This window comes from Mus musculus, chromosome 10 (genome assembly GCF_000001635.26).
Source record: "Mus musculus strain C57BL/6J chromosome 10, GRCm38.p6 C57BL/6J".
In the NCBI taxonomy this organism is placed as follows: domain Eukaryota; kingdom Metazoa; phylum Chordata; class Mammalia; order Rodentia; family Muridae; genus Mus; species Mus musculus.
Genome location: NC_000076.6, coordinates 89,550,728 through 89,578,060, shown reverse-complemented (window position 1 = coordinate 89,578,060; position 27,333 = coordinate 89,550,728). Strand labels below are relative to the sequence as shown.

Here is a 27,333-nt window from a genome sequence, read left to right as displayed (position 1 = left end):
TGCCAACTTTGAGGTTTTGCTTTTTACCTTAGGCTTCAATGTCAACCACCTGGACATTGCTCCACGCTATGCCAGCATCCTCATGGGGATCTCAAATGGTGTGGGGACCCTCTCTGGAATGGTTTGTCCCCTCATTGTTGGTGCAATGACTAAGCACAAGGTAAGGATCTCCTTTGTGGCTGTGGGCTGCAGTATCAGGGAGGAAGCCCCACATGAACTTGAGAACTGGGTGACTCACCCCATTGTATCAGTGTGTGTCCTTGCCCTTGACTGGGTCCTGAACAACTGTCTGCTCTTCATTTTCTCCTGCTTCACTGGTTACCGATGGCAGTGAGACTAATTGATATCTAGTTTCACATTTTCTTAGCTAAGAAACAAATGGAGAGACGTAAAGGCCATAGAGATTGTTTAGAGACACAAAGAAGCAAGTTAGGCAAGCCAAGATGAAAGATTTATTGAAGTCTGCTTTATGATTCTAAGTGCTAACATTGGGTAGCCTGTTTCCACTCACTACGCATTACAGTTGTGGTGCAACTTCCCTCCTCTTTATGAGAAAATAAACAAGACATTAATGAACTTTCTTAAGGATCTTTGAGGGGATTAGAGAGATGGGTCAGAAGCTCAGAGCACTTGCTGTTCCTTAAGAGGACTGGGGTTCAGTTGCCTGCACCCGCATGGCTCATAACCATCAGAACTCCAGTATCCCATCCTCTGGAACCCGTGTTACAGATGGTTGTGAGCCATGCTGTGAATGCTGGGAACTGAATTTGTGTCCTCTACAAGAACCTCCAGAGCTCTTAACCAGGAATGTCCACTTCGGGGTTCCCTGGCACCAGCATGCATGTGTTTCACAGACCTACATGCAGACATAGTGCTCACCAACATACATTAAAAAACCCTGAACTTTCAAGGATGTGGTACTCAGTCGTTATGAAACCTTTGTGTTTTTTAAACTTATTTTTAACTTTAAAAAGATTTATTTTATGCGAATGAGCATTTTGTCCGCTTGTGAATATAAATACTACATATATATCATGGAAGACAGAAGAGGGCATCAGATTCCCTGGAGCTAGAGTGACAGATGGTTGTGAGCTATCATATGGAAACTGGGAATTGAACATGGATCCTCTCTGCAAGGACTTAACCTCTGAGCCATCCCCTCAATTCCATGCGACCTGTACTTTTTACATATTTATTTTAATAGTTTAAGATAAAAATGATGCTCATTGTCATTTTCATTTTCAAGCACTCAAATGAAGTATAGGCTCTGGATGTTGATTCTAATACAAGTCTATGGTCTATGTGGAAGAGTAATGTGGTCTCTGAGAGGCAAATGCTTGGGGCTCACTGGTAACCTCTGTTTTACCTTAACATGCTAACTGCCACTACATTTCCTTTGTTAGACCCGGGAGGAGTGGCAGAATGTGTTCCTCATAGCAGCGCTGGTACACTACAGCGGAGTCATCTTCTACGGGGTCTTCGCTTCTGGGGAAAAACAGGACTGGGCTGACCCAGAGAATCTCTCTGAGGACAAATGTGGAATCATTGACCAAGATGAGTTAGCTGAGGAGACAGAACTCAACCACGAGACTTTCGTAAGTCCCAGAAAGAAGATGTCTTATGGAGCCACCACCCAGAATTGTGAGGTCCAGAAGACGGAGTGGAGACAACAGAGAGAATCTGCCTTCGACGGGGAGGAGCCATTATCCTACCAGGCCGAAGGAGACTTCTCAGAAACATCCTAAATGTCTGGCTTCACCTCAGCTTACAACTGGAAGTATCGCACCCATCGCCTTTCCCATACTGCGTCTTGCCAGGGGGCCAAATCGTGGGAAAGGGGGAGATTAAATTAACAACAGAGAAAAGAAACACGCCTTCTTACAAAGATGGGAATATGGACCTTGGTCTCAGTTGATAAAATAGTTGATCATATTTGGGGTTGGGGTGTGGATTGGGCATTGGCCGTTGAGCCTTCTCTCAAAAGAACTAGTTATTCAGGAATTAATGGTGAGAAGAATAAGGAGTAGCATGTTGCTCAAATAAACACTGGAAGAAATCCCTCTTTGTTCTGGAGAAGAGTACATGGTGGTTGCCATCACATCTCTTAGGATACTCATGTAGAGGAGTTTCCTAAACCTAATGAAGGGAATCACTCATGGGGGCCCTTGGTTGTGCCAGGTGCTTTGTGAACATTATTTAACACTCACACCCTAATACAGTTATACCTGTTTTACAATAGGTTGGTCTACCCAAGGTCGTCCTCTCAGGACCAAGGCTGAGAATGGCAGATGAGCGGGAGTTATAGGAAGGAAGGAAGGAAGGAAGGAAGGAAGGGAGGGAGGGAGGGAGGGAGGGAGGAAGGAAGGAAGGAAGGAAGGAAGGAAGGAAGGAAGGAAGGAAGGAAGGAAGGAAGGAGAGAAGGAAGGGTTCAGCTCATTGTAGAGACATTTTCAATGACAAAAACTAAAACTGAAGTCAGCTGTTTTGTAGGTAATTCCATGTTTGGTCAAGGGTGTGTGTGTGTGTGTGTGTGTGTTTGTATATATGTAAATATTTAAACTAATATGGAAGAGGGAATTCAAACATATGAAATTCTAAAAGCAAAAACCCTTAAGATATTATATTAACTGTTGGACCAAACAATTTGTTAATCAATGGCCTTTTTATTTTTTAAAAAAGTCACAGTCTAGTAAAATACTTAAAGCTAAGCAAGAGCTGGGCATGGTGGCGCACACCTTTAATCCCAGCACTCGGGAGGCAGAGGAAGGCGATTTCTGAGTTCAAGGCCAGCCTGGTCTACAAAGTGAATTCCAGGACAGCCAGGGCTATACAGAGAAACCCTGTCTCAAAAAACCAGGGGGAAAAAAAAAGCTAAGCAAGATAGCTCAGTTTCCAGGAATGGTTGAAAAGAAGTATATAAAGGAGTGGCCATTAAATTTAACCCCCCTAGAGTATCAGGAATTTTTTTAAATAATGTCTCAAGTTAACTATGAGCCCCTAAGGCAGTTAATACCTAAGAAGCAGGTTCAGGGGAGACTATTACGTAAATAGTCTGTTTACTATTTACGTAATAGTATCTTGAAAAGAATCTTGTTCAAACAAATGGGTGTCATTAGCTTTCTTGGAAAGTATGGTCAGATGATATAAAACTATGCCCAAAAGACTCACAATGACTCCATCTGGCATGTTCACAGAAAACGAAAGCACAGCAGTAGTTTTATAGAGAAATATTGCAGTCAACATATTTGAGAGAACCAGGCCTATAATAGGTATTGGGGAATTTATCTGTGATTGTGTAGGGCAATAACATGGATATTCTCTAAATACATTTAAAATGTAATGTTAACATGTAAGAGTATTAGAAAATAAAACTATTTTCTTGCTCTTCAGTTTTGAAATTTTTATTTCTGTTTTCAGGAGGAAAGTGTAATATGATGATAAAATATAAATTTACTTGCATAATATTTATTTTCTAGTTTTTTTCCATTTTATTTCTGAACCCCCCCTTGTTATACTTAAGGAGTTATAATGCACTTTATAAAAAGACTAATCATAGATTTTTAAAACTTCCCATTAAATAATATTCTTTATATCATTTGTAGATAGTTTGTGTTATCAGATGTTGTTAGATCTCCTTATTGTGTGAATCCACGTAAGTCCCCTAGAACAGTTATGGGCATAAAGAAGCACTCAAGAAATAGCTGTCACATTGGCATTATCTTTAACTCTTGTGTGACCATGTCATCTGTGAAGAGTGTTGTGTCATTTCATGCATTGGCCACAGAGTTTATTATGAAAATTATACTGTTTTCTTAGTAAAAAAATAGGAAAAATGTGTTTATTTCTTTGTGTGTTAATAAAACATAACTATAAGTATGAAAAAAGCCTCATGATGATCATGAAGGCAATGTAGATTATGGCACAATCTGTTGTTAGTGTTGACATCATGCAGAAATACCACATTTTGCTTTTAACCTGCTTGTATGATCTATTTTTTTTAATGGTGGGCTGGATCGTGGCATTAAACACAATAAAGCACGATGCCTTGTGGTGATGTTATTTCCACGTGGGTTGCGCTGGGCCACTAATTACACTTGCACAGCATTGACAAGTGACAGGGGCCAGATCTTGTAGATCTTGCTCTTGCTGTCCATTTGCAGACCTACCTTTCAGAGTGGAGTGTGGATTCCAGTGGGAGGAGTCCAGAGGATGCTGGGTTATCAAAATAAAGTCGTGGTTGTACTTTCTCAAACATTTACAGTCTTGGCTATCCCCCAAAGTGAGGAGGAGAATAATTAATTATGTTTTAAATATAAAAGACTACTTGTTACATTGTCCTGGATGTTAAAGTCTATGTGGAACCCAGTATTTCTATTTTACCCCTTTACTCTCAAGCTCAGCAAATTTGCTCTTCCTCTCTTATCTTTCCTTGGTTAATCATCATCCTGGAATCACATCAAGCTGGGTCTCTCAGAACTGTCTTGGACGTAAGAGAATATCCAGAGTTCTTTCTTGTCTCTGCCAAGTTTCTTTTTGCATCTGTAGATCCATGGCTGACACAGCTTTGGAAAACGTCACCGTCTTCTCTCAAGATGTGGCTTCATTTTAAATATTATTAGCATGTACTAATTATTCATAACAACTGGCTTCATTGCGACAGTTTCATTAACACATACACACAATGTCTTTTGACCATATTCACCCCATTATTTCGATTGTGCCCCCTGTCTGATCCTCTCTCTTTCCATCTTGTTCCCCTTCTATGTTAATTTTTGTTGTTGTTTTCTTTTGCGATCCAATGACTTTCATTTGGCGAGCTCATAAGCGCATGGCCACCTTATCAGTGGCCCCTTCTTCCCAGAAACCATTAACTGCTTGTAGATCCTCAGGGAGGTGGGGAGCCTTGGGTTCCTTCCTACTCTGTGACAGGATGTTGACTTTGTCTCAGACTTTTGCGCAGGTAACCACAGTCGCGGTAATTTGAGAGTGCAAAACCATGACCTGCCTGGCAGAAAGCATCCCACAACATTCTGCCTTTTCCTCTGGCTCTGATAATTTTTTTCTACCTCCTTTTGCCCAGTGCTCCTTGAGTCTTGGAGAGGGTGATATAGATATCACATCTAGGGTTGACCGTTCAACCTAGATCAGTAATGCATCTCTGAAGTTACCTTCTCTGACTAAAGCTGACAGCTACATTAATATATAGGCATAAACATGCTTTAGAAAGCAACTTGATAGGCGCATCGTTCCATTTAGCAAAATAGTAGCAGTAGCTTCCTTGGTAGGACCTATATTTACTGACCAGTTTTACAGCGCAAGACATGACTTTCTTACTGTGAAGTGGGCTTCAGTTCCAACCAGAAAATGATTGCTTGCCCAGATAATCACCATACCGCTGGTGTACAAGGGGCATAACTTGCCTGACAGTTTGAACAGTATCCACACTAGTATAAGGCTGTTGATAAACTCGACCTCCCTCCAAGTAGCCTGCATAGAACATTCCAGCCTATAAAGGATAGCCTGCGAAGAAAAGCCTTCTATCTTAGTTCCAACAATTAGGAATAGGGTTAAGCAGTTTACTGGTTGAGCTAGTTGAGCTAGCAGTTCTGGGCCATTGCTGTTCCATTCATGCATTTTAAGGGGGTTGCTAAATGCTTCCCTAAGTATCAGACAATCCTAATGCTTTATCCCTCCTCCTCCAAGCCCACTTCATTCCTCTGCTCCATCCTCTGGAGGTGCTGGTACCTAGTGCCTCCAGTTTTGCAGCTTTCCTAGTGGCTGTAACACAAGACAGCTCCCTTCTTTTTTGAGTCAGTTCTCCAGAAGCTGGCTTAGAGTCACACATCCCCCCCCTAAAACTTTTATAAAAACCCCCTAAATATAACTTTTTCCTCTACATGGTTTTTAATTTTTAATTATAGTTTTCGAAAGCAGATATAAATCTGATCTGTTGTGTTTAATAAGTCAACCAGAATGTCCCATCGTCAGCATAATCCTCCCTAAATACCATAGTAGATTTTGAAGAATGAGCCCACTGGGCACCCATAAATGCTGTAGGGCATGTGACAAGTTATTTCTAACCCTGGATGCCTGAGAGAAAAGCTCTGTGCCCTGATCTCTCTCTCTCTCTCCCTCCAGCCTTCCCTATCCCCTCTCCTTTCTTCCATCCCTCCCTTCATCCCTCTCCATTCCTCTCCCTCCCTCCCTAGAAGGTCTGGCCCACTCCCAACATAACTACCAGGTATCCAGGGAAACAGAAAACAGGATCCCCTGGTTCTCCTGTCTCACTCCAGCTGAGCAGTTGCTGAGAAGAGGAAGCCCACTGGCTCATCTGGTTTTCACCTCTGCCTGTCCTTGGGTTTTTGGACCAATCCCCCAAGCAGGGTTATCCACTTCACATTAAAATAAACAAGTCTCTGGTCCTGGCTCTGAGAACATCATTGTGTGTAGTTACTGCCACATAAGAGAAGCCAAGAAGAACAAAGGAAACACAAGGAACTAAGCCAAAGATTTAATTAAAATTAGACTAAAATATGAGCTTAATCTTAAATTTGATATTTAATTAGTTTATTCATGGGATGGAACCTTCTATTTAATTAGATTGGGTTAAGAACTAGGGCTGCTGTCTAGTGCAGTGATGAAACATTTGTTTACCAGTTATGAGGTCTTATGTTTTTTAATCCTCAGCACATAATAACAGGACTAATTTTTTAATATATATATATGTATGTATGAGTGTCTGTATGCATGAATGTGCTCCATATGTATGCCTGATGCTCTCAGAGGCCAGAAAAGGGTGTTAGAATCTCTGAAACTGAAGTTTCAGGAAGTTCTGAGCCATGAGTGAGGATACTGAGAACAGACCAGGGTCCTCTGCAAGAGCAGTAAGTATTCCTAAACCACTGAGCTACACTTCCAGTTTAATCTTAGTTGAAAATTAACAAGCCAAATGTGATAGTAGATGCTTATTCTCCTAACATTCAGGAAACTGAGTCAGAAGGATTGCTATATATTCAAGACTGGTGTTGGTTTCAGAGTGAGTACCAAGACTCCCAGAGACACATAGCATTGTTCCAACCAGCCGTGACTAAGCGTTCCTTCTACCCACATCCTTATAATATTTGCTGTTGTTGATTTCTTAAGGACAGCCATTCTGACCCTGGTCAAATGTTTATTAGCCATTTGTGCTTCTTCTTCTCAGAACCCTCTTCAGATTTATGGCTCTTTTTTTTTTTTTTTTTTTTGTATTGGGTTGGTTGGTTTGTGATGCATTTGTTTTTAGTTTTTCAAAGGCTCAGGTGGTGCACGCCTTTAATCCCAGCACTCGGGAAGCAGAGGCAGGTGGATTTCTGAGTTCGAGGCCAGCCTGGTCTACAAAGTGAGTTCCAGGACAGCCAGGGCTACACAAAGAAACCCTGTCTCAAAAAACCAAAACCAAAACCAAAACCAAAACCAAAACAAAAACCAAAACCAAAACCAAAACCAAAACCAAAACCAAAACCAAAACCAAACCAAACCAAAACAAAACAAAACAAAACAAAACAAGAGTGTAAGGGCTTGCTCCTTATCATAGAACTATCAGAGGTAAGTGACACTTAGTAGGTGGGGCCCAGTGGGAGGTTGTAGGTCCCTCCAGGTGTACCTTCAAAGTGGATTGAGGGAGCACTATCTCCTTTGTAACAAGCTATGAGGTTAACAGATGCTTTCTGTCCTGTGTTCCCAGCACAAAGCCTAAGCAGTAGCTGTGATCAGAGCAACTGATTTCAATGTGGCTGTCTTGGAGTTCCCATTGCTATGAAGAGACTCCATGACCAAGGCAACTCTTACAAAGACAAACATTGAATTGGGGCTGGCTTACAGTTTCAGAGGCTTAATCCATTATCATCATAGAAGGAAGCATGTAGCATGCAAGCAGACATGGTGCTGGAGAAGGGCTGGGAGTTCTGTATCTTGATCCCAAGGCAGTCAGAAGGAGAAGACTATCTTCTAGGCAGCTGGGAGGAGGGTTTCAAAGCCCACACCTACAATGACACACTTCCTCCAACAAGGCCACACCTCCTAATAGAGCCATTCTCTGGGTCAAGTGTATTCAAACCACCACAGTGACTTTGTAACATATTTCTTTAAGTCTCTTTATATTAGACAGATGGCTGAAATTCCAGGACTTGAAAGCACTTTAAGTACACGAGTAGTCAATATAATTTTCACCCCTTCCCCTTTGTAATATAATGCCTAGATTCTGAAACAAAGTTTGCAAGAAGCGACTAAGACATATCATCGACTTGGGAGGAAGTTGACCTTGGCGATTTGTATGGTAGATTACCCCCAGGAGCACCCCTCAGCTTTCTCCAGCAGAGATGGATGGCATCAATCCTCAGTCAGAGCAAATTAACTTTCCTTTTCTAAATCTGCTGAGAGTGAAGATTTTTGGTGAAGGTCACACACTGGTCGTCTCTCTTGCTGAGATCATCACAAAGAAGGAAGAATGACTGTAGTCGCAGCCTAAAGTTGGATAGGTGTTTGGTGTTCTGGATGCAGACTGTATGAGAGAACCTCCTGTGAGTTGAGCTGAGGCCTCCAGACTTCCCCCATTTGTGGCCCATGGGTGAGATTCATAGAACACATTCAGACAGTGTGTTGGGAAGGTTAATCATTCATGGAAACTATAAGCCACTAAAATCAAAAGGCTAAATTCAATTGGAAAGTCCTGGCATTGTTTCTTCTCAAACCACACATCACCTGATTACAATATGTATCCGAGCAAGATGAACGCATGCTAGGGCTGGGGTTCTCAACCTGTGGGCTGCAAACACTTTGGGACTCACATATCAGATACCCTGAATATCAGGTATTAAGATTATGATTCATAACAGTAGCAAAATTGCAGTTATGAAGTAGCAATGAGAATAATTTTATGGTTGGGGGTCACCACAGCATGAGGAACTGTATTAAAGAGTCACAGCATTAGGAAGGTTGAGTACCATTGCTCTAGGGAGATAATGCTAATGTCTTTGAGAAATTAATGGAAAATACTCTGAGGTACTGGGAATAAATAGCCACAAAGACTGGCTAAATACTACTACTTAAAGAATTGTTCAAAAATAGGGCTATTTATATAATCAAAGTGAATCTCATTTCTTTCCAGATTAAATGATTATGCACAGCGTGAGTAAGCCTTTTAACTAATTATATAACTTTCTCACAAAACAGCTTTTTGTGTTTTAAGAGTGCCACTTGTTCAAAGTTGTTTCCAAGATTTTAGGGTCACAGATCATCACTGAAATTTGCATTTTAAGAATGATATAATGTTTCCTTGGTTATTTCAGTCTCATGGGATCTGAGTACTGTGGAGTTCACGTATACTTCATCTTAAAAATCCTCTTTGGGAATAAGTTTCATAATCAGTTTTGATCTAAAATATGATCCTGATCATTGTTAGGATTTCAAAATCATTTGTCGAAATGGTGGTTAAGAGTCAAACAACTCTGCTTTTCAAAAAATTATGTTGTCTAGTGCTTGTAGGTTCATGTAGCTTGACTATGCTTTAGAGAAGACTTCACTTTGAGGAGGAGAATCTAAGATCCAGTGGTCCAGCAAAGACATGTGATAAAATCTTTCTTTTTGATGAAGGCCATTTCATATGTGTGTGTGTGTGTGTGTGTGTGTGTGTGTGTGTGTATCTATCATATATGTGTGTATATATATATACACATACACACATACATATATATATATATATGTCTTGCAGCCAATTCTCAGCTAATACATATATGTATATACACATATATGTGTGTGTATATATATACATATATATATTGTGATGGTTTGTGTATGCATAGCCCAGGAAGTGGCACTTTTAGGAGGTATAGCTTTGTTGGAGTCGGTGTGTCACTGTGAGGGTAGTCTTTAAGACCCTCATCCTAGCTGCCTGGAAGCCAGTATTCTCCTAGCAGCTTTCAGAAAGAGAGGTGGCACTCTCATTCCCTGCAACCCCATGTGTGCCTGGACACAGCCATGGTCCTGCCTTGATAATGGATTGAACCTCTAAACCTGTAAGTCAGCCTCAATTCAATGTTATCCTTATAAGAGTTGCTGATCATGGTTTCTGTTCATAGCATAAATCTCTAAGTCATATATTTACATATTTTAGAAATACTGAAGACTATGCCTTTTATGGATGGATTCATCAATGTACTTGAGACATGTACCTTGAGATATGTATATTATGTTTCAGTAAATGGTGAACTGTTACTAAGTTTCTATGTTTTCAGGGCACAAACCTATTTATTTGCTCACAATTCTCTGAGTCAGAACTATGGACTGTTCTCAGGGAGATGGTTCTCCTGCTTGCCTCTCCTGGGGTCAGTCCTGTGACTGCAGTCATGTGATGCTTGGCTGTGTCTTGGCCTCACTGGTAGTTGAGGCTACCTGCGGACTGTGGATCCCCTGTTCCATACCATGTGACTTTGCATGCTCCATTCAGGTAGACCCAGCATCAACCAGGGTGGCCTTAGGTCAGTGTTGTATGGAGGAGATAAGAGGAGCTGCAGTGCCTCTTGCAGCCGACTCTCAGACTGTCTCACAATGTCATGTCTGCTGTGCTCTATGGAAGGATACATAGTCATCATTCCCTTCCCTACCTACTTCCTGTATCTATGGGTTTGCCCATTGCTACCACTTCATATAATTAACCTGTTATAAAATATGCCTTTTTCTGTATGGCTTCTTTCACTTAGCATGGTTTTGAAGTTCATCGAAATACTATAGCCATTTCCCAAGGAACAATATTTCACTATATGGATACACTGCGCATTATTTTTATGCATCAATTGATAGGAATTGGGTTTGTTTCTACTTTTTAGACATTAGAAACAGTGCTTAAATCTTGCCTCTTTAAGGAAGCGTTTGATTACAATTTTATGGGCTTCTTTTCAATGTTTTATAGATATGATGCAAAGTCTCATTGGCTCCCCACAGTTATTAGAAGGATGTTATTAAAACTGAAGATTATGGTGGCTTGAGAAATGGCTCAGTGGGTAAGGGTTCTTGCTTTGCAAGAATAATGAGTTTGAATCTCCAGAGCTCACATAAAATGCTGTGTGTGTCTGTGCATGCCTGTAATCTCAGCATTGGTTAGACATGGGCTGATGCAGGTAGACTATGCTGAGAACTGGATCCTGAGAGCTTGTAGGACAGTTATCCTATCCAAAACAGAGAGCTCTGGGTTCAGTAAAAGACTCTGTCCGCCTCAAGGTGACAAGGCAGAGCAGTACAGGAAGATGCCAATGCCTTGTTCTAGTCTTTGTGTGGCATGTGCACACATGAGTGCATGTATGCATGATTGTGCAGAGTGCACATACACTGTGCATACACATCTCTCTCTCTCTCTCTCTCTCTCTCTCTCTCTCTCTCTCTCTCTCTCTCTCTCTCTCTCTCTCCCTTCCCCCTCTGTCTCATGCACGCACACAATGACTGGGTCATGCTTCATTTTTCAAGCTGGTCCTCACCACACCCTCAGAGCGTCTTCAGTTTGCTCTCACTTCGTTTCTTTGGGTGTCTCTTGTGCGTCAGCCTCACTGGGCTTCTATCTGCTGCTCAGGCATGTGGCTGTGCTCTATTCATGGCCTTCCAATGTGTATTCCATCTTCTCCATTCGAATGCAGAGCCCAGGGTGGGAGGGATCACTTGTGTATCCCTTTTACTGCTATATCTGTGGCACACAAAATTGTGCCTGACAGATTGATCAAATATATGTAACATGAGCAAGTAAACTTGTTTCTACACCAAATGGCCGGCTCAGTCTAGATAAAAACACCAGATTTCTTTGTGTGAGTCTGGAAGTGTGCCTTGTACTGTGGGTCTAATCCAGGCTGATCCAAAGTTCTAATGAGTATAGATAGGTCTTTGGCCAGGTTTGTCAGTTAGACCCATTTCAAAAAACACAGATTCTATTATGTAATGCATCAATATATTTGGTAGAAAAAAAAGGGTTGAAAGCCTAGGATTTATGTGAGGGAGACTGTGGGGAAACAAAGGAAATACCTGGTGATGAGAAGTTTGGGGTCAACTGATCCAAGTTTCCATCTAAGAGGGTCTTGGGGCATTTGGGGAGTTACTGGGAAATTCCAGGAAAAGAAGCTTCATTGGAAATCAACGCTTATCAGCACATACCATTTGCTGGGGTGTTCAAAGGTTCCTGATGCAATTCATTTTGGCAGCTCCCATATTAAACTGAGGCAGCAGAGAGTGGCAAAGGTTTTATTTATCTCCTGTTATTATCTGTTGACCTTTCGAAAGGCCCAGTAGCGGGCAGCTATAGATTAGCTAGCCTATCGGGAAGGGTGAAGCAATGTCTTGGGAGGCCCAAGGTTCCATCAGCCCCCTCTTCGTGGTACAGGTCTCTGACCAGAGACCAGGGAGCAAAAGGGCAGGCTCAAAACTTGCATTAAATGAAGTCTGGCTGAGGTAAAAGGAAATTTCTGGTTTGAGAGATTGAAGACTAACTGTTCTCATTTCAGAGTTGACCTTTGACCCTTGTGTCATCCCTGTTGCTGCTGCAACATGCTGAGACAGGTATGATCTTTCCCTTGACGAGAGATGAAGTCACGTGGAGGTTGAATAATTTCTCCAAGGTCTCAAGCACATGGCAGACAACCTGGGATTCCTAGTCATCGTTGACTATGAAAAGTCTTTGGCCTTTCTCTAAATGATGGTGCATCCAAGTGGGAAACTTGTCTCCAAGGCCTCGTCATTTCTGTCCCTTGACACCCACCAGTGATTGATGATGATGGCATGTTCAGTCTAGGAATAGCAGGTAAAACACTCTAGTTTCTGGGAATGCACAAATATTTAAAGGAAAAGAAATTCTTGCATTTGTGGAGACGTGAAGACAATAAACATAATGTGCATTTTTTTAAAGTGTGGTAACTGTGGTGGGAAAATGTAGGGCAAGTACAGGGGGCTTAGAAACACCCAGAGGCAAGCTCAAGATTGATGGTCACGGTTGGCAACCCTGGCACAAAAGCTTGGAGGCCATGCAGGTGCCCCAGATGAAATTTTTGATGTAGAGAGAGGCGAAGGCTCTGAAGTAGAAACCCTCTGAATGTGAGAGACACCAAGCAGAGTTCTTACTAGAAACAAAAGCACAAAGTAGAGCCAGTGGGTGGTGAGGTGGGCTGAATGTGAGGTGGGCTGAATGTGAGGTGGGCTGAATGTGAGCCGTGGATGGCCTTACAGAGCATCATACAGACACTGCTTCCTCCAGTGAAATCAGGGCACCTTAGAGGGGTTGGGAAGATAAATAATAGGATCCAGATTACTACTGAAAGGATCCATGAGTGAGTGAAGGGTGGGAAGGAAGGTTAGGGCAGGGCAGTCTTCAATAATGTAGACAAGAATGTTTGCAGTTAAATCAGGTGGTAGCAACGCTGCTGGTAGAAGGCAGGGTAGAATCTGGATAAAATTTGCTAAGGGACTGGAGGGAAAGAAAGAAATCAAGTATACCTTCCCCATTCCTGACAGGGGTCCATCTCTCTGCATGGGTTGTATCCTCTAAGCACAATGCCACAAGGAAATGGAGGGTTCCAGAACCTTCCCAGTGTGTGTAACACACTAACAAGTAGTTTATGTCAGAGAAGACATTAAAATACTATAAAGAAATTCATCAAAACACTCCATTATAAGGCATAGTCTTTAAAATACAAAAATCAGAAGCTAATTCCCTTAGCCCTCTGCCTGGGCCACTCTTGAGACTGTGGTCAATGGAGCCCTCAAACTCTCTGAGCCTTCATTTCCTTTGCTGTGAAATATTGATTATTCTTCTGTCCTGATTATGAGGCAATAGGACTTCATGGGGACAGTGGCTTCGCTTGGAATACTGGCCAGGGCACTTAGCAAAGGTACCTGACACATAGTAGGTTCTTCATAAATAAGTGTTGGGATGTCTAAATGAAAAAGAATGTTCGCAAAGATGTTTGAGAAAAATACATAGGTCTATGCCAGGTTAATTATTAGTCAATAAGGCAGTTGTTGAGGCCAGTGGCGGGGCCTAAATTCACAAGCTAATTACTTCGCTTCGCCTCTTCCTGTCATTTCTGGTTTTTCGTGTTATGGGATAACAAAGATGCTTCCTCGGAGTTTCTAGCCCTTGGTGCCCAGCACACACTTTCATTAGCCAACAGCATCTGGAGAGGTGACGTAAGAGAGGTTTGCTGAACATAACTTTTAAACGTTAAGAACATCTGTTCCCTTACCAGCTTTGTTAGAGAGCCTCTCCACACCATGCTTCTGATCTGCGATGAGACACAGAGCAAGAACAGCAGGTGCAGAAGCTAGGGAACTCCAGGTCTGAATTCTGCTGGGCAGGGTCAAGTCAAGTACTTAGGACTGGGGACAGCAACTCCCTGGTGGAAGCATTAGCCATAGTCCCTTCCACTGCAGACTCTCCTGCTCCCTCCCGGATCCACTTACCTCTTATATGATCGCTGACATCTGTTTTGTGGAAGGGTATATTACACACAGTGGATGAGGAGTGTGACAACGCCCTGCGTGTGTGATCATCATGTGACCGCAATGAGACAACAATGTAGTGATCAGGAGCTGTGCTTCTGTGAGAAAACCCTTGAGTCTCTGGTTCAGTCTCTAGCACTGGGAAATAAAACAGTGACGCTGGCAACCTTCGACTCTTCCTTCATATTATATTACTAAATTAATGTAAACAAAGGCTTGTGGGACTGTCCTTAAGTGACTTAGGTCTCCAAGCCCTTTGCCTTAACTACTGCTAAAAAAGTATTTAATGTAGTAGCTAAATATCTGGACTAATAACACATCTTAATGTTTCACATTTTAAAATGTATTCTTTGGAAATTTATTACATATATACAATATAGTTTGATCATATCCACAATCCACTTCCTCCTTCAGCTTCTCTTGGGTCCTCCCGGTACCATGTTCCCTCCCAACTTCATCTCCTCCTCTTCTCCCTCCTCCTTCTCCTCCTCCTCCTCGGCATCCTCTTCTTCCTAACTTTTCTTCTTAAACAATATACTAGGTTGGGTCCAATTAGTGCTATCCATATTTACATGATATTGGGCCATTCATTGGGGCCTGGGCACCTGACTAGGGGCAACACCCCTGAAGAAATGCATCCTCTGCCTTGGGAGGCGTTCATTGCCAATAGCCTCTCATCTAGAAGTAGAGTCAACTATAGCCTGTGTCCCCACTATGTTGGCACTCCAATTGGCTTGATCTTGTGCAGGTCTTGTTCAGGTGACCACGGCTGTTGTGAGTTCACTAGTGCAATGTCCCTGTCACGTCTAGAAGATCCTGTTTCCCTGAAGTAGCTCAGGACTTCTAGGTCTTTTAATATTTTCACTCTAGAGTCTTCCAAAGTGTTCCCAGAGCCTTAGGAGAGAGGGGGGAATCTGATATAAATGCCCTGTTTCATATAGAAAGAAAGTGGCTCAAGCTTTCATTGGTTTCAGAGTCCTGCCCTTGGCTTTCTGAGGATTCCTGTTGGTCAGTTTCCCCTCCTGCCCTGTTATTCATCTTTCATCTTCTTTTCTACTTTCCCTGTGTACCATCTGAGCAGACCTAACCACAGGAAGGTCCAAAGCACCACTTCTCTAACTCAAATAATCATGGAGAAGAGGTTTTCACTGTGTGGTTTGTTTGGTTAATGTGAGATGAAGGGATGTAGCTTAAACACGGTCCAGGAAATCGACTTCCTCTGTGTGACAGCCTTTACCTTAGAAATATTTTAACCATCTGCCTCAACTTCCCCATCAGAGATGGCCCATCTCAGATGTGGGCTTGTGGCTTTCTAAATGGGCACTAGGAACATGAGCCCTCCTGCTGGCTCTTCAGGCAGATAGAGTAGGGCGACAAGGGCCGTGAGAGGAAGTCAAGAAAGAAGGCTGTGGCGGAAGTCCGGGCAACTGATTTTGGAGATTTGGATCAGCAAGATTAAAGAGGTAAAACAAATGAGTGGATAGCATCAGGATTGAAGGTGGACAGAGGACAGCTCTGTTAGGTGATTATCTGGGCAGTATAGAAAAAAAAAGGAAAGTCAGAAGAGGGCATGTGATTTTTTTTTTTTGTCTAAGTAAAAGCAGACTTAGTAAAAATAACTCATCATGAATGCAAATTATCTATATGATACATAAAATATAAAATGTCAATACTTTCCCACAATCCCAGTATCATTAAAAATTTTAGAAAAAGTAATTTTAATAACTGTATAATATATCTGATGGTGTTGACCGTGAAGTACCTTTTAAATTGGACTTTTATTGCTAGAACACAGATCCTTTCTGTTTCTATGAGATTAAAATAATGTTACAACCTTTATCCATAAATATTTGTATATGAATTGCATATGTATATGTATAGAATGATATTCTCAGGATAAACTACTAAGTGTGAAATACCAGGTTAATATTTTTAAAGAATAAAGTGATTTTTTTGATTATTGATCATTTTTTCTATATGATAACTGTCATGCTATTCTCAGCTGTCAACTTGACTACATCTGGAATTCATGAAAGTTTAAGCTGTTGGGTACATTTGAGGAGGATTATTTTTTTAATCAAGTTATCTGAAGTGGGAAGACCTACTTTTTTTTTTATTACGTATTTTCCTCAATGACATTTCCAATGCTATCCCAAAAGTCCCCCATACCCTCCCCCCCCACTTCCTTACCCACCCATTCTCATTTTTTTGGCCCTGGCGTTCCCCTGTACTGGGGCATATAAAGTTTGTGTGTCTGATGGGCCTCTCTTTCCAGTGATGGCCGACTAGGCCATCTTTGATACATATGTAGCTAGAGTCAAGAGCTCCGGGGTACTGGTTAGTTCATAATGTTGTTGCACCTACAGGGTTGCAGATCTCTTTAGCTCCTTGGATACTTTCTCTAGCTCCTTCATTGGGGGCCCTGTGATCCATCCAATAGCTGACTGTGATCATCCACTTCTGTGTTTGCTAGGCCCCAGCATAGTCTCACAAGAGACAGCTATATCTGGGTCCTTTCAACAAAATCTTGCTAGTGTATGCAATGGTGTCAGCGTTCGGAAGCTGATTATGGGGTGGATCCCTAGATAAGGCAGTCTCTAGATGGTCCATCCTTTTGTCGCAGCTCCAAACTTTGTCTCTGTAACTCCTTCCATGGGTGTTTTGTTCACAATTCTAAGAAGGGGCACAGTGTCCACACTTTGGTCTTCATTCTTCTAGAGTTTCATGCATATGCCGATCTTTTTGAGATGGGAGGATACACATTTAATCTAGACCTTTTGAGGAGGGAAGATCCACCTCTAGTCTGGGCCACACTTTCTGCTGGCAGAGTATCAAGGATGTGGAAGAAGGAAGCCTGTTCTCCTTGCCTGCTTGCTCTTACTCTCACTTGTTGAGGTTTGGTCGGTTACTATGTATTGTAATGCTAAATTCTGTGCAGGGAAGGGAAGGTCTAGGCCCATGGTGAATTCTCACATTTACAAGCTTTTGTTGTGCATCCTAGTTCCTTGATTTAAAACTATTGGTTAAATAAAATTGGCTAGAGCCAATTACTGGAGGAATTAGAGGTAGGTGGAGTTTGAATTAGTGGTTGGGGATGGAGAAGATAAAGGAGAGGAGAGACTAGGTAGAGAAGGAGGAAGAACTAGAAGAGGGGAGGAAGCTGCCACGAGGGGAGGTGGACCATAAGTACATGGCCACAAGAAACACCAAGAATCTGAGGCACACCATTGGGGATGTAGCCAGGCCAACAGTTAGAAAGGTAGATTAGGGGTTTACCCCCCCCCCCCCCCCAGTAATTGTCAAAGCCAAATAAAATAACCATAGTCTGAGTCTCATTTATTTGTAAGCTAGTCAGGGGTAAGCTTAAAGTGGTTCTAGCAAGATTGTCCCTTCACTGATGTTACAGCCTACTTCTTCTGGATCCCAGGAGATACTGAAGACAAGTTGAGCCATGCAGCCTCATGGACTGAGCAACTACTGGATTATTGGAGCTTCTATTGGTAGACAGACAGTCTCGTGTTAGGGAGTGTGCTGTCTCCTGATAGGCAGGAGTTTAGTTCTCAGACTACTTCTCTGGAGTTGACTTTTTATTCTGCTGAGACCTAGAAAAAGAGAGACTTACTTAATTTTGCAGTTTTCAATGCCAAACTCTGTCTAACTTCAGAGCTCTTTCTCAGGCCCTTTCTTCTCACTTGTGCTAAATTAGTTTCCCTTGAACATTTCCAGAATTTCACAACTATCTCAACAAATTATCCACTGACCTCATCTTCTGTGCTGCCATCCAGCAAGAATATTGCTCCTGTAAGCCACCAAGCGAGCCATCTAAGAGTAAGTACATTGAACACACAGTGTAGTATCAGAGAGCTTACAAATATTTATTCTAAGTGAAGGCAGAGGGAGTAACTTATCATTTCCACTCACAATTAAATACTTGGCAAGAGCAGGAGCTAGAAGAGAGATTTGGAACTGGCCAGTTCACTAATTTGGTGTGTGGTGGTGTCAAAACTATTCATCAGCTTAGCTTAAAGCTGACAAGCAATTCTCTTTCTAGTGCCAAGTGAATTTCCTGAGCATGGAATTGAAAGATGCCCATTCTGTTTCCTCGGATGACTTCACATGAGTTCCTGATTAGAACGATGTGGTGGAGGAATGAAAGATTGACAGTAGATCCCAGAAATTTAAATATACACATTTTCAACAACTATAGGCTCTTTGTTTCTCCTTTCCAGTATCTTTAGCTGAAAAACAGAACAGAATTGCACCTTACAAGTTAAATTGATAATCTCAAATTACATTTTTTTTTCAAGTGACTTTAAGGTTTAAAGGGGCTTGAGCTTCACAGCGATACTGAGAGCAGGCTGTAGACACTTTCCACATATGCCTTCCCTGACATGGCAGCCTCCCTCTTCATCAATGTCACCCACTGTAATGCCACATTTCTTATAACTGATGAACCCCCAACCACTCAGTGCCACCACCTGAATCCCTTCAGGTTTGTGCCTGGAGTTGTGCATTCTGCAAGGTGAGCTATGTACACGGAGCTATGTATCTTCCATTGTGACACCACTTGGGGTATTTTTATGGCTGCATCTCCTTTCACTCATTCCTCTGCCAAAGTCCTAAGTCTTGATGCTGCTGTGATATAGAGTGCTAGTATCTGTCTTTTCACATTGACATCTTCTCTGACTCCCTATAAAACTGAATTCAGTGCCATGAAAACCAAGCTCTCATGGATGAAACAGCAGATGGGCATGAGCTTGCAGGTCAGTCTTTGCCTCCTTCCTTCCACAGTTCTGAGGCATAGTGATTGCATGCAATCACCCAGTGGCTGTCCCCTATTAGTAAGCAAGAACTGCCACCCAGTCTCCCCAACTTGCTCCTTGTATTGACAGCTCATTAGGACAATGATCAGCTTGGAGAAGCAGTCTCCATGGGATTCTGTTCTATGCAACCTGTGCTCCATGCCTAAGCCCAGACCACATCTCTGAGGAGAGAAAATGGAAGACATTAGGATATGAAGCGATAGTGGCAAGATCTGGGACATAAGCCATCTCTGGAATGGCTGTTAACAGACAGAAAGGGTGGAGAGTGAGCGAGGGTATATAGACCTTCAGCTGGGTATGAACTGAATTCTATACAAACACTGCACGCCACAGTCGTGTGTCTCATGGAGGAGTGGGGAGGTATCCTAAAGGACTTATAATTTGACATAAGGGAAAGTCAACACACACATACACACACACACAAGCATGCACACATGTGCATGTTCACACATAGAATACACATACACAGACACATGCACATATGCACACATACAAACCCACACACATACACACACAAGTACGCATGTGCAAACTCATATACAGATTACACACACACACACACACACACACAAGACATGATTCTTTATGGTACTTTGGTTTCTGTTTTCTTTGGCCATTTCTACTTTTTCAAGAAGTTATCTTTTTTTTTTTTTCCTCCACTAATTCCTCAAAATGCCATCATTTGGCCCACTTAGAATGAAAACTTCTACATTAAAATTTTTCATTTATCGTCTCCCCAAATCAAATCCTTGTATTTGAAAAGTAAAGGTTTAAGATGATTGGCTTAAAATAATAGAATGTTCTCACAAGAGAGAATTTCTTTTATGTTTTTGGTTATGAGCCTAGCCTTTAATGGCTGGGCCATCTTGTCAGCCCAAAAGATTTCTTAATCAGAAGCTAGAACTGTAACCCAGAGGGAAAAATGAATTAATTCTGAAATGTTAAAATTTTGTGGGTCAAATTTAAAAACCTAGAGAGAAAGATATATAAAGAATACCATATATCAACCAAGAACAAAACAAACAGGAATAAAGTAGGGCAAAAAAAATTAGAGGAAAATAACTGGATAAAAACTTTAATGGCAAAGAAATCTAAAAATAAATAAATAACAAATATATGCAAATTAAAATGAGAAACCTGTTATTCTGAATTTAGTGCATTGAGAAAAAAATGACAATACCATATGTTAGAGAAGATGTAGCAGAATGAGCATTTGAACTGTAGAGCAAACATGAAGACCTACTCGACAAAGGTTAACACTGAGAATGTAGATCCAACACAACAGTACAGCTGCGCGTATTAGATAGTCCTAAAAGATATTCAAACTGATGTGCCTATGGTAAAATGGTCAGCTGCAGTGCCCACTGACTTTGTGAAAAGGGAAAAACAACCGTCGTCTTCTAACTAAAAATTTGAAAACACCACAAGGAATGTTATAAGTGGTTTACAACTAGATATGCTGTGAAGATGTAGAAATGTGTGTAGAAGTGACTACACACAAAGCTTACCATGCTCGAGAGCTCGCTCTTTGTCTCTTGTCTATCTGTCTCTCTGTCTCTGTCTGTCTGTCTGTCTGTCTGTCTGTCTGTGTCTGTCTCTGTGTCTGTCTCTGTGTCTGTTTCTCTGTCTCTCTGTCTCTCTCTGTCTCTCTCTCTCTGTCTCTCTCTCTCTGTTTCTCTCTGTCTCTCTCTCTCTCCCCCTCTCTCTCTCTCTCTCTCTCTCTCTCTGTGTGTGTGTGTGTGTGTGTGTGTGTGTGTGTGTGTGTGTGTACACTCCTTATGGATATGTTTGGAGGCCAAAGAAAGACATTGAGTGCCTTTCTTTATTGCTTTTAGCCTTATTTGAGACATGGTCTCTCCTTGAAGATAAACTGTACCCTTTAGGCAAGACTGACTGGTCACACATCAGATTCCACCTGTTTTTTTGTCCCTAAGTTCTGGGATTATAAGTACATGCAGCCACAACTGGCTTTATGTGGGTGCTGTTGAATTTGAATTCAGGTTTTCATGTAAGAAGTCTTACCCACTGAGCCATTCCCCTGGGCTCTGACTTTTGGTTCCTTGGGGTTTAAAACTGTATAACTATATGTCTGAACATTTGAAAGCATTTTACTTTTTTAAAAAGCAGAAGCAAGTTTCGAAGAAGCAGAACTTGTAAGCTTGCTGAAATTTAAATAGAAATTTTAAATGGAACTTTAATCTAAAGTTAAATTTAGGAGCATGCAACATTAAGTAGAATTAGCTGAAATATAGCTTAGTGCATGTAAAATGAAAAGTTTCTTAATTGTAACCAAAACTACAAAGTTCTGTTGACTTGAAAGTCCTATGGGGTGATTTTTTTTCCATGAAAGAGTAAAACTAAAATGAGAAAGGAAGTAAAGGACTGAGTTTAGGCTTATGCTAATCCAATTAGAATGCTTGTCATGATATCTATTGATGCTGCTGATGTTTGCCAGTGTTTGAGTAAAAAATGTATTAGGTAGGATGCTGTTTTAGCAGCTGCCACCAAGAACTAATAAAATAGTATTAATCAAGGGAGAACACCACCCCCTCCCTTTCTTAGTATAGTGTTGGAAAAGGAGCTCTGCAGTGTAACTCAGTTGTTTTTTTTCTCCGTGTGTGTGTGTGTGTGTGTGTGTGTGTGGTTCTGGGATTTGAACTCAGGTCGAAGTGCTTTATATCTGGCAACCACTTTATATCCTGTTTTATCTCTCCAGACCTGTTTTATTATTCTCAATATGTGCTGTCCTTCATGGTGCTGCTCTGACTTTCAACATCACTTCTACCAATACACAGGAGGTAAAAGGAAGAAAAGAGTGGACACCATGCAAGTCATTACATTAGCTCTGCATTTATTCCACAGCTACACCTAGCTGCAAGGGAGTCTGAGAAAGACATTATTTATTATAAGTATCTATGCACCCAGCTAAAATTCAATAGTCCTAAGTAGAAAGGCAAGAATAGATGTTTGGTAACAATTAGAAAGAGGGGTGGAAAAAAAAAGAAAGAGGGGTTACATATAGAGAACCCGTTCAGTGAGCCTGTAGACTCCCACTTCGTAAGACTTATGCAGGAGGTGATGGGCCTTCCTGTGTGCAGACCTCAAGCTACCAAGGAGAACAATTCGGGATGGATTTTTCCAGGTCTGGCTTAGGTCTCCACTCTTCCTTCTCCAGGGCCATGATGGGTTCCCCATGAGGAGGGGCCTGTAACTTTCCATATTACTAACGAATAGCTCCAAAAATGCCAGTGGTAACTTCTGTCAGGAGCTCACAGATCTCTGAAAATTCAGCCAGTTCCCAGCTAATGATGAACGGGGCCACCTCATTTGAAAATGGCCACACCTCACAGCCTGGCCCTCCTCAGTTGACCAGGGCATCTGCTGATGTCTTGTCAAAGTGCAAGAAGGCCTTATCGGAGCACAATGTCTTGGTTGTGGAGGGAGCTCGAAAGTATGCCTGCAAAATCTGCTGTAAAACCTTCCTGACTCTGACGGATTGCAAGAAGCACATCCGGGTCCACACAGGAGAAAAGCCGTACGTCTGCCTCAAGTGTGGCAAACGGTTCAGTCAGTCCAGCCACCTATATAAACACTCGAAAACGACCTGCCTGCGCTGGCAGAGCAGCAACCTCCCCAGCACCCTGCTCTGATCGCTCCTCACCACAGCGCACAGGCCAGTCTGCCCTGAAACTAAAACCGCTGTAGGCAGGCAGCTCTTGTCACTGGACTCGGTCTCACTGTCCAGTGGCTCTCATGAATTTCAGCCAAGAGTAAGCAGAGAACTGTTAGGTGTAGCACTTACCCTGCACATTTCTTAGGGTGGAGGAATGCAGTCCTAAAGTAGGTTGTCATTGTTGTTAAGAATATCACATTTAAAAATGAAAGTGCAGAAAATATTTTAACACTATTTTAAAGCTCTGTGAAGCATTTAATTAAATGTCCTGTATCCTGTGATGGGAGTGTTCCATCCCTGTACAGCAATACAGAACATACTGTGTGTAACCAGGTGACTTAGTGCTATCTGAAAAAAAAGGCCCCGGAGGACAAGCCTGTCTGCCACAGATGCTTAAAGTGTATCCTGAGCTAGTCCCAGGCCTCTGAAAGTCCTGTGGAGTTTTTATTTGTATCTGAGTTGCAGTCACAGGCACTGCCCTCTGATGGTGCTCACACCGAATCCAGGGAAATATGCCCTTGGACTAACAGGTGTATAGACTTTTGAATACATCTCTATGGCATAGGTGTTTTTAGTAACTTTTCTGTTTGTTTTAAGAACTAAAGTTGTAATGGAGTGTGTACTTGTAGGAGTGACAGTGAGGTATTTCTGTCCATGCTGTGTTAGCAGGGTTTTAACCAACGTGTATTTCTGATACTGTACTTGTTTGATGTAAGTGGGAAGCTAGTGTCCATCTTTCCTCTGGTGATACGGAGTCCTGTGTATGGGTTCTCACGGCGCATTTGCCTTTCACGCCATCTGGATGCCCAAGGCCACCCAAGATCAGCTGCCCTTGACCTTGTCACGTCTCACTCCCAAGCGCCATAGAACACCTCTCCTGGGCATAACCAGTTAGACTAACCACAGCAGCGCTGCTGTAGTTTTCTTCCTGTTGCGTACGCTCTCACAGCTACACCTCAGCTTTCAGTGGTGTCCCTCCTCTAACTCAGTGTTGAATCAGACTTAACTGTAGGCGTGTTCATGTCTCCTCAGTTCTTCACAAGCTCTGGAAGAGTCAGGCAGCCTACAGCATAGAATTCACCAAAAATACCCAAGATTCTCGGGGTGGCATTCAGTTCTCTGTCCCCTGATAACCATGCTGCCAGGGCTGCTGCATCCTGACATGCACCCAGGAGAATAGTACAGTTTCATGCATATCTGTAAGCTAAAGATGAACAAGAATTTTTTTCATACTTTTTTCAGAGATACCAAACCATTGTACACAATTCAGAGAAATTCATTAACTTTAGAGAGCCACATATTTCTGTATATCCTAAAACAAAAATGAGCATGTGTCTTCTCTTAAGCTGGTGTGACCATGAATCTGTGGCTTGACCTGTAATGCTCTGAGAGGGCATGACATCTGAGCTGATTCCCAGGGAAGCAAACCCGAATGGCAGGCTGGACTCCTGCTGCTGAGCAGCTGTGGGAAAGACCACTGAAGGCACTGGGGTCACTTGAGAAGATGTTGTGCAGCTGATGGTCAGCAGTCCTGTTGAGACACGATGGGGTGGGTCTCTATATCACCTTCATAAGGACCAGTGGGAGTCAGGTGGCTGGATGGTCAGAGATTTGGAAAGATCACAATTTTTCCAGTTGGTGAGAAAGACATCTGGGAAAGAAGTATGTGGATAGATCTATCCAAGTGGGCAAAAGATGTAATGATATTCGTGTCCTGTGTAAATGCTCACCAAAAGGTGCCTTCAGCTGAGGAGGAGCTCAGTAATCACGTGGATAAGGTGACCCTTTGTGTGGACAGTCAGCTTCTTTCACCAGCTATCCCTGTCATTGCTCAATGGGCACATGAACAAAGTGGCCATGGTAGCAGAGATGGGGGTTATGTTTGCGCTCAACAACACGGACTTCCACTCACCAAGGCTGACCTGGCTACAGCTGCTGCTGAGTGCCAGATCTGCTAACAGCAGAGACCAACACTGACCCAGATATGGCACCATTCCTCGAGATGACCAGCCAGCAAACCTGGTGGCAGGTTGACTACATGGGACCACTTCCTCCATGGAAAGGACAACATTTTGTTCTCACTGGAGTAGAAACTTATTCTGGTTATGGATTTGCCTTTCCTACACGTAATGCTTCTGCCAAAACCACCATCATTGGCCTTACAGAATGCCTTATCCATCATCATGGTATTCCACATAGTATTGCTTCTGACCAAAAACTCATTTCACAGCCAGAGAAGTGTGACAGTCGGCCCAGGATCATGGAATCCACTGGTCTTACCATATTCCCACAACCCTGAAGCAGCTGGTCTGAGAGAAAGATGGAGTGGCCTTCTGAAGACACAGTTACACCTAATTAGGTGGCAGCAGAATGGAGGGCTGGGGCAGAGTTCTTCAGAAGGCAGTGTATGCTTTGAACCAGCAACCAATATATGGTACAATTTCTCCCATAGCTAGGATCCACAGGTCCAAGAATTGGGTGTGGAAAAGAGAATAGTTCCAGTCACTGACTCAATAAATTCATTAAAAGATTTGTTGCATATATTCCTTGCACATGATACTGTGTTATATGCAGACATTTTCATGTAAGTATGTATTTTATATTGAGCACATTTCCTGCATACTCTGCCATCTTTGTCATCCCATTCCTATCGAGCCTTTTTGTTCCCTTAGACATCTATGCTTCTACTTTCATGTCACATATACACATGTGACTTAGTGTATGAAATCTAAGAGCCACATAGAAAAGAAAACCTAATATTTGTCTTTCTGAGGCTGGCTTTATCCCCTTGCTATGATTATCCCGAGGGGTTATCCATTCTTCTGCACATGACAAATTTGTTTTTCTTTGTGGCTGGAAAAAAAATTCCATTTTGCATACACATCACATTTTCTTTATCCATTCGTCCACTGACAAACACCCAGGTCAGTCTAATAACTTAAGTATTGTGAATGGTTCTGTGATAAACACGGTATCAAATATCCTTGTGATAGTCAGCAAATATTTTGGAGCATCTATTATACACATGGCCCTGAGCTAGGAACAGCACATGAATAAGGAATGAGGCAACCTTCTAGCCCTCAAGGACTTTACCAGGGGTGGGGCAGACATAGGAAAGAACAAGTAGAAGCCAGTGCGAGCCTGCTACCGAATAGACAAGCGTAATGGTTATGCCTGTGGATGCCAAAGACACAAGTTTTCAAGCCACAGTTATTTGCGGTATCTTTTAGATTTAAAAAAGAAAAGAAAAAGAAATTGCAGACTGGGAGAGCCCTACTGGTTTCCAAAGCATCTGGGATTTCTTGGTGTTGTTTATAGAACAGAGCCTGAGAAAAATCTTCTCTGCTAATGAGCCAAAATTTAGTTTATAATTAGACAAGAGGGCTTGGCAACAAGAGAGGATGAACACAGCTAGGAATTGGAGAGATGGAAGGAAGGAAGCAGTCTGAAATTAATTTCAAAATTCAGCTTTTAAAAATGTCTGTTAAAATAATAGATTTCCATTGATGCCAAGCTTGACCCATCTCAGGAACCAGACAAAGGCCCCATTGTGTAGCTACCTTTCAAAATATAAATGGTAACCATTAAAGACAGTGTGCCAGGCAGTGCCAGGAGCTTTTTATACATAGTCTCAGTCTTCATGATCATGTCCTGCCGGGGCTCTTAGCCTCATTTTATAGGAGTGGAAAGTGAGGGCAGAAAGCATAATTTGTTCACTTTATGATGCTAGAGGGGCAGAAGTGAGTTTTGTATTCTGAACCTCAGACCCTATAATCTTTATAATAAGACATATATATACATACATATATATTCTTCTCAATTACAAAAAAGATATGTGTAGTAAAGCATACTTTAATAAGTATACATAGAAACCAATTACAATGAAAGAAAAGAAAACCAAAAGCCCTTTGAAGGAGGAACAATTTCATCAAACCAATAATTTTCCACACAAATGTTTAGTGAGAACATAGATTAAGGAATTAAACTAAAATCAGATTAAACCTAGAAGTCTTTAGAAGCTACAACGAAGGGGGAAACATGTGAGTTATATGTCTCTTATAAAAGGCATATAAATGAGCTCAGTGAAACAGTTTGTCATATAGACATTAATGATAGGGCAGTGTAGATGATGTATGGGATAATAGTGCAGAAGAAATTGAGATTATTTATACACACACACACACACACACAAAACCCATTTTCATGGTGTTTAAAAACACCCGGCAAGTCCTTATGAGACACTTTTATGAGGTAATAAGCTAATATTCCCTAGGTCTTTCTCCTTCTGTTGTGCTAGTTCATGACGCTCATACAAGGCAGAATTGTAAG

General features: G+C 41.9%; 1 protein-coding gene across 2 annotated transcripts in view; it reads left to right on the top strand.

Moving 5' to 3' along the window:
- Nucleotides 1-4,041, top strand: part of Slc17a8 (solute carrier family 17 (sodium-dependent inorganic phosphate cotransporter), member 8) — a 47,230-nt gene extending 43,189 nt beyond the window's left edge. For both annotated transcript variants that reach the window (NM_182959.3, NM_001310710.1), the window contains 2 exons: nucleotides 33-160; nucleotides 1,404-4,041. In NM_182959.3, the coding sequence (NP_892004.1) occupies nucleotides 33-160; nucleotides 1,404-1,745 (470 nt within the window). In that variant the 3' untranslated portion in view covers nucleotides 1,746-4,041. The remainder of the gene's footprint in view (nucleotides 1-32; nucleotides 161-1,403) is intronic.
- Nucleotides 4,042-27,333: the final 23,292 nt, after the last annotated feature.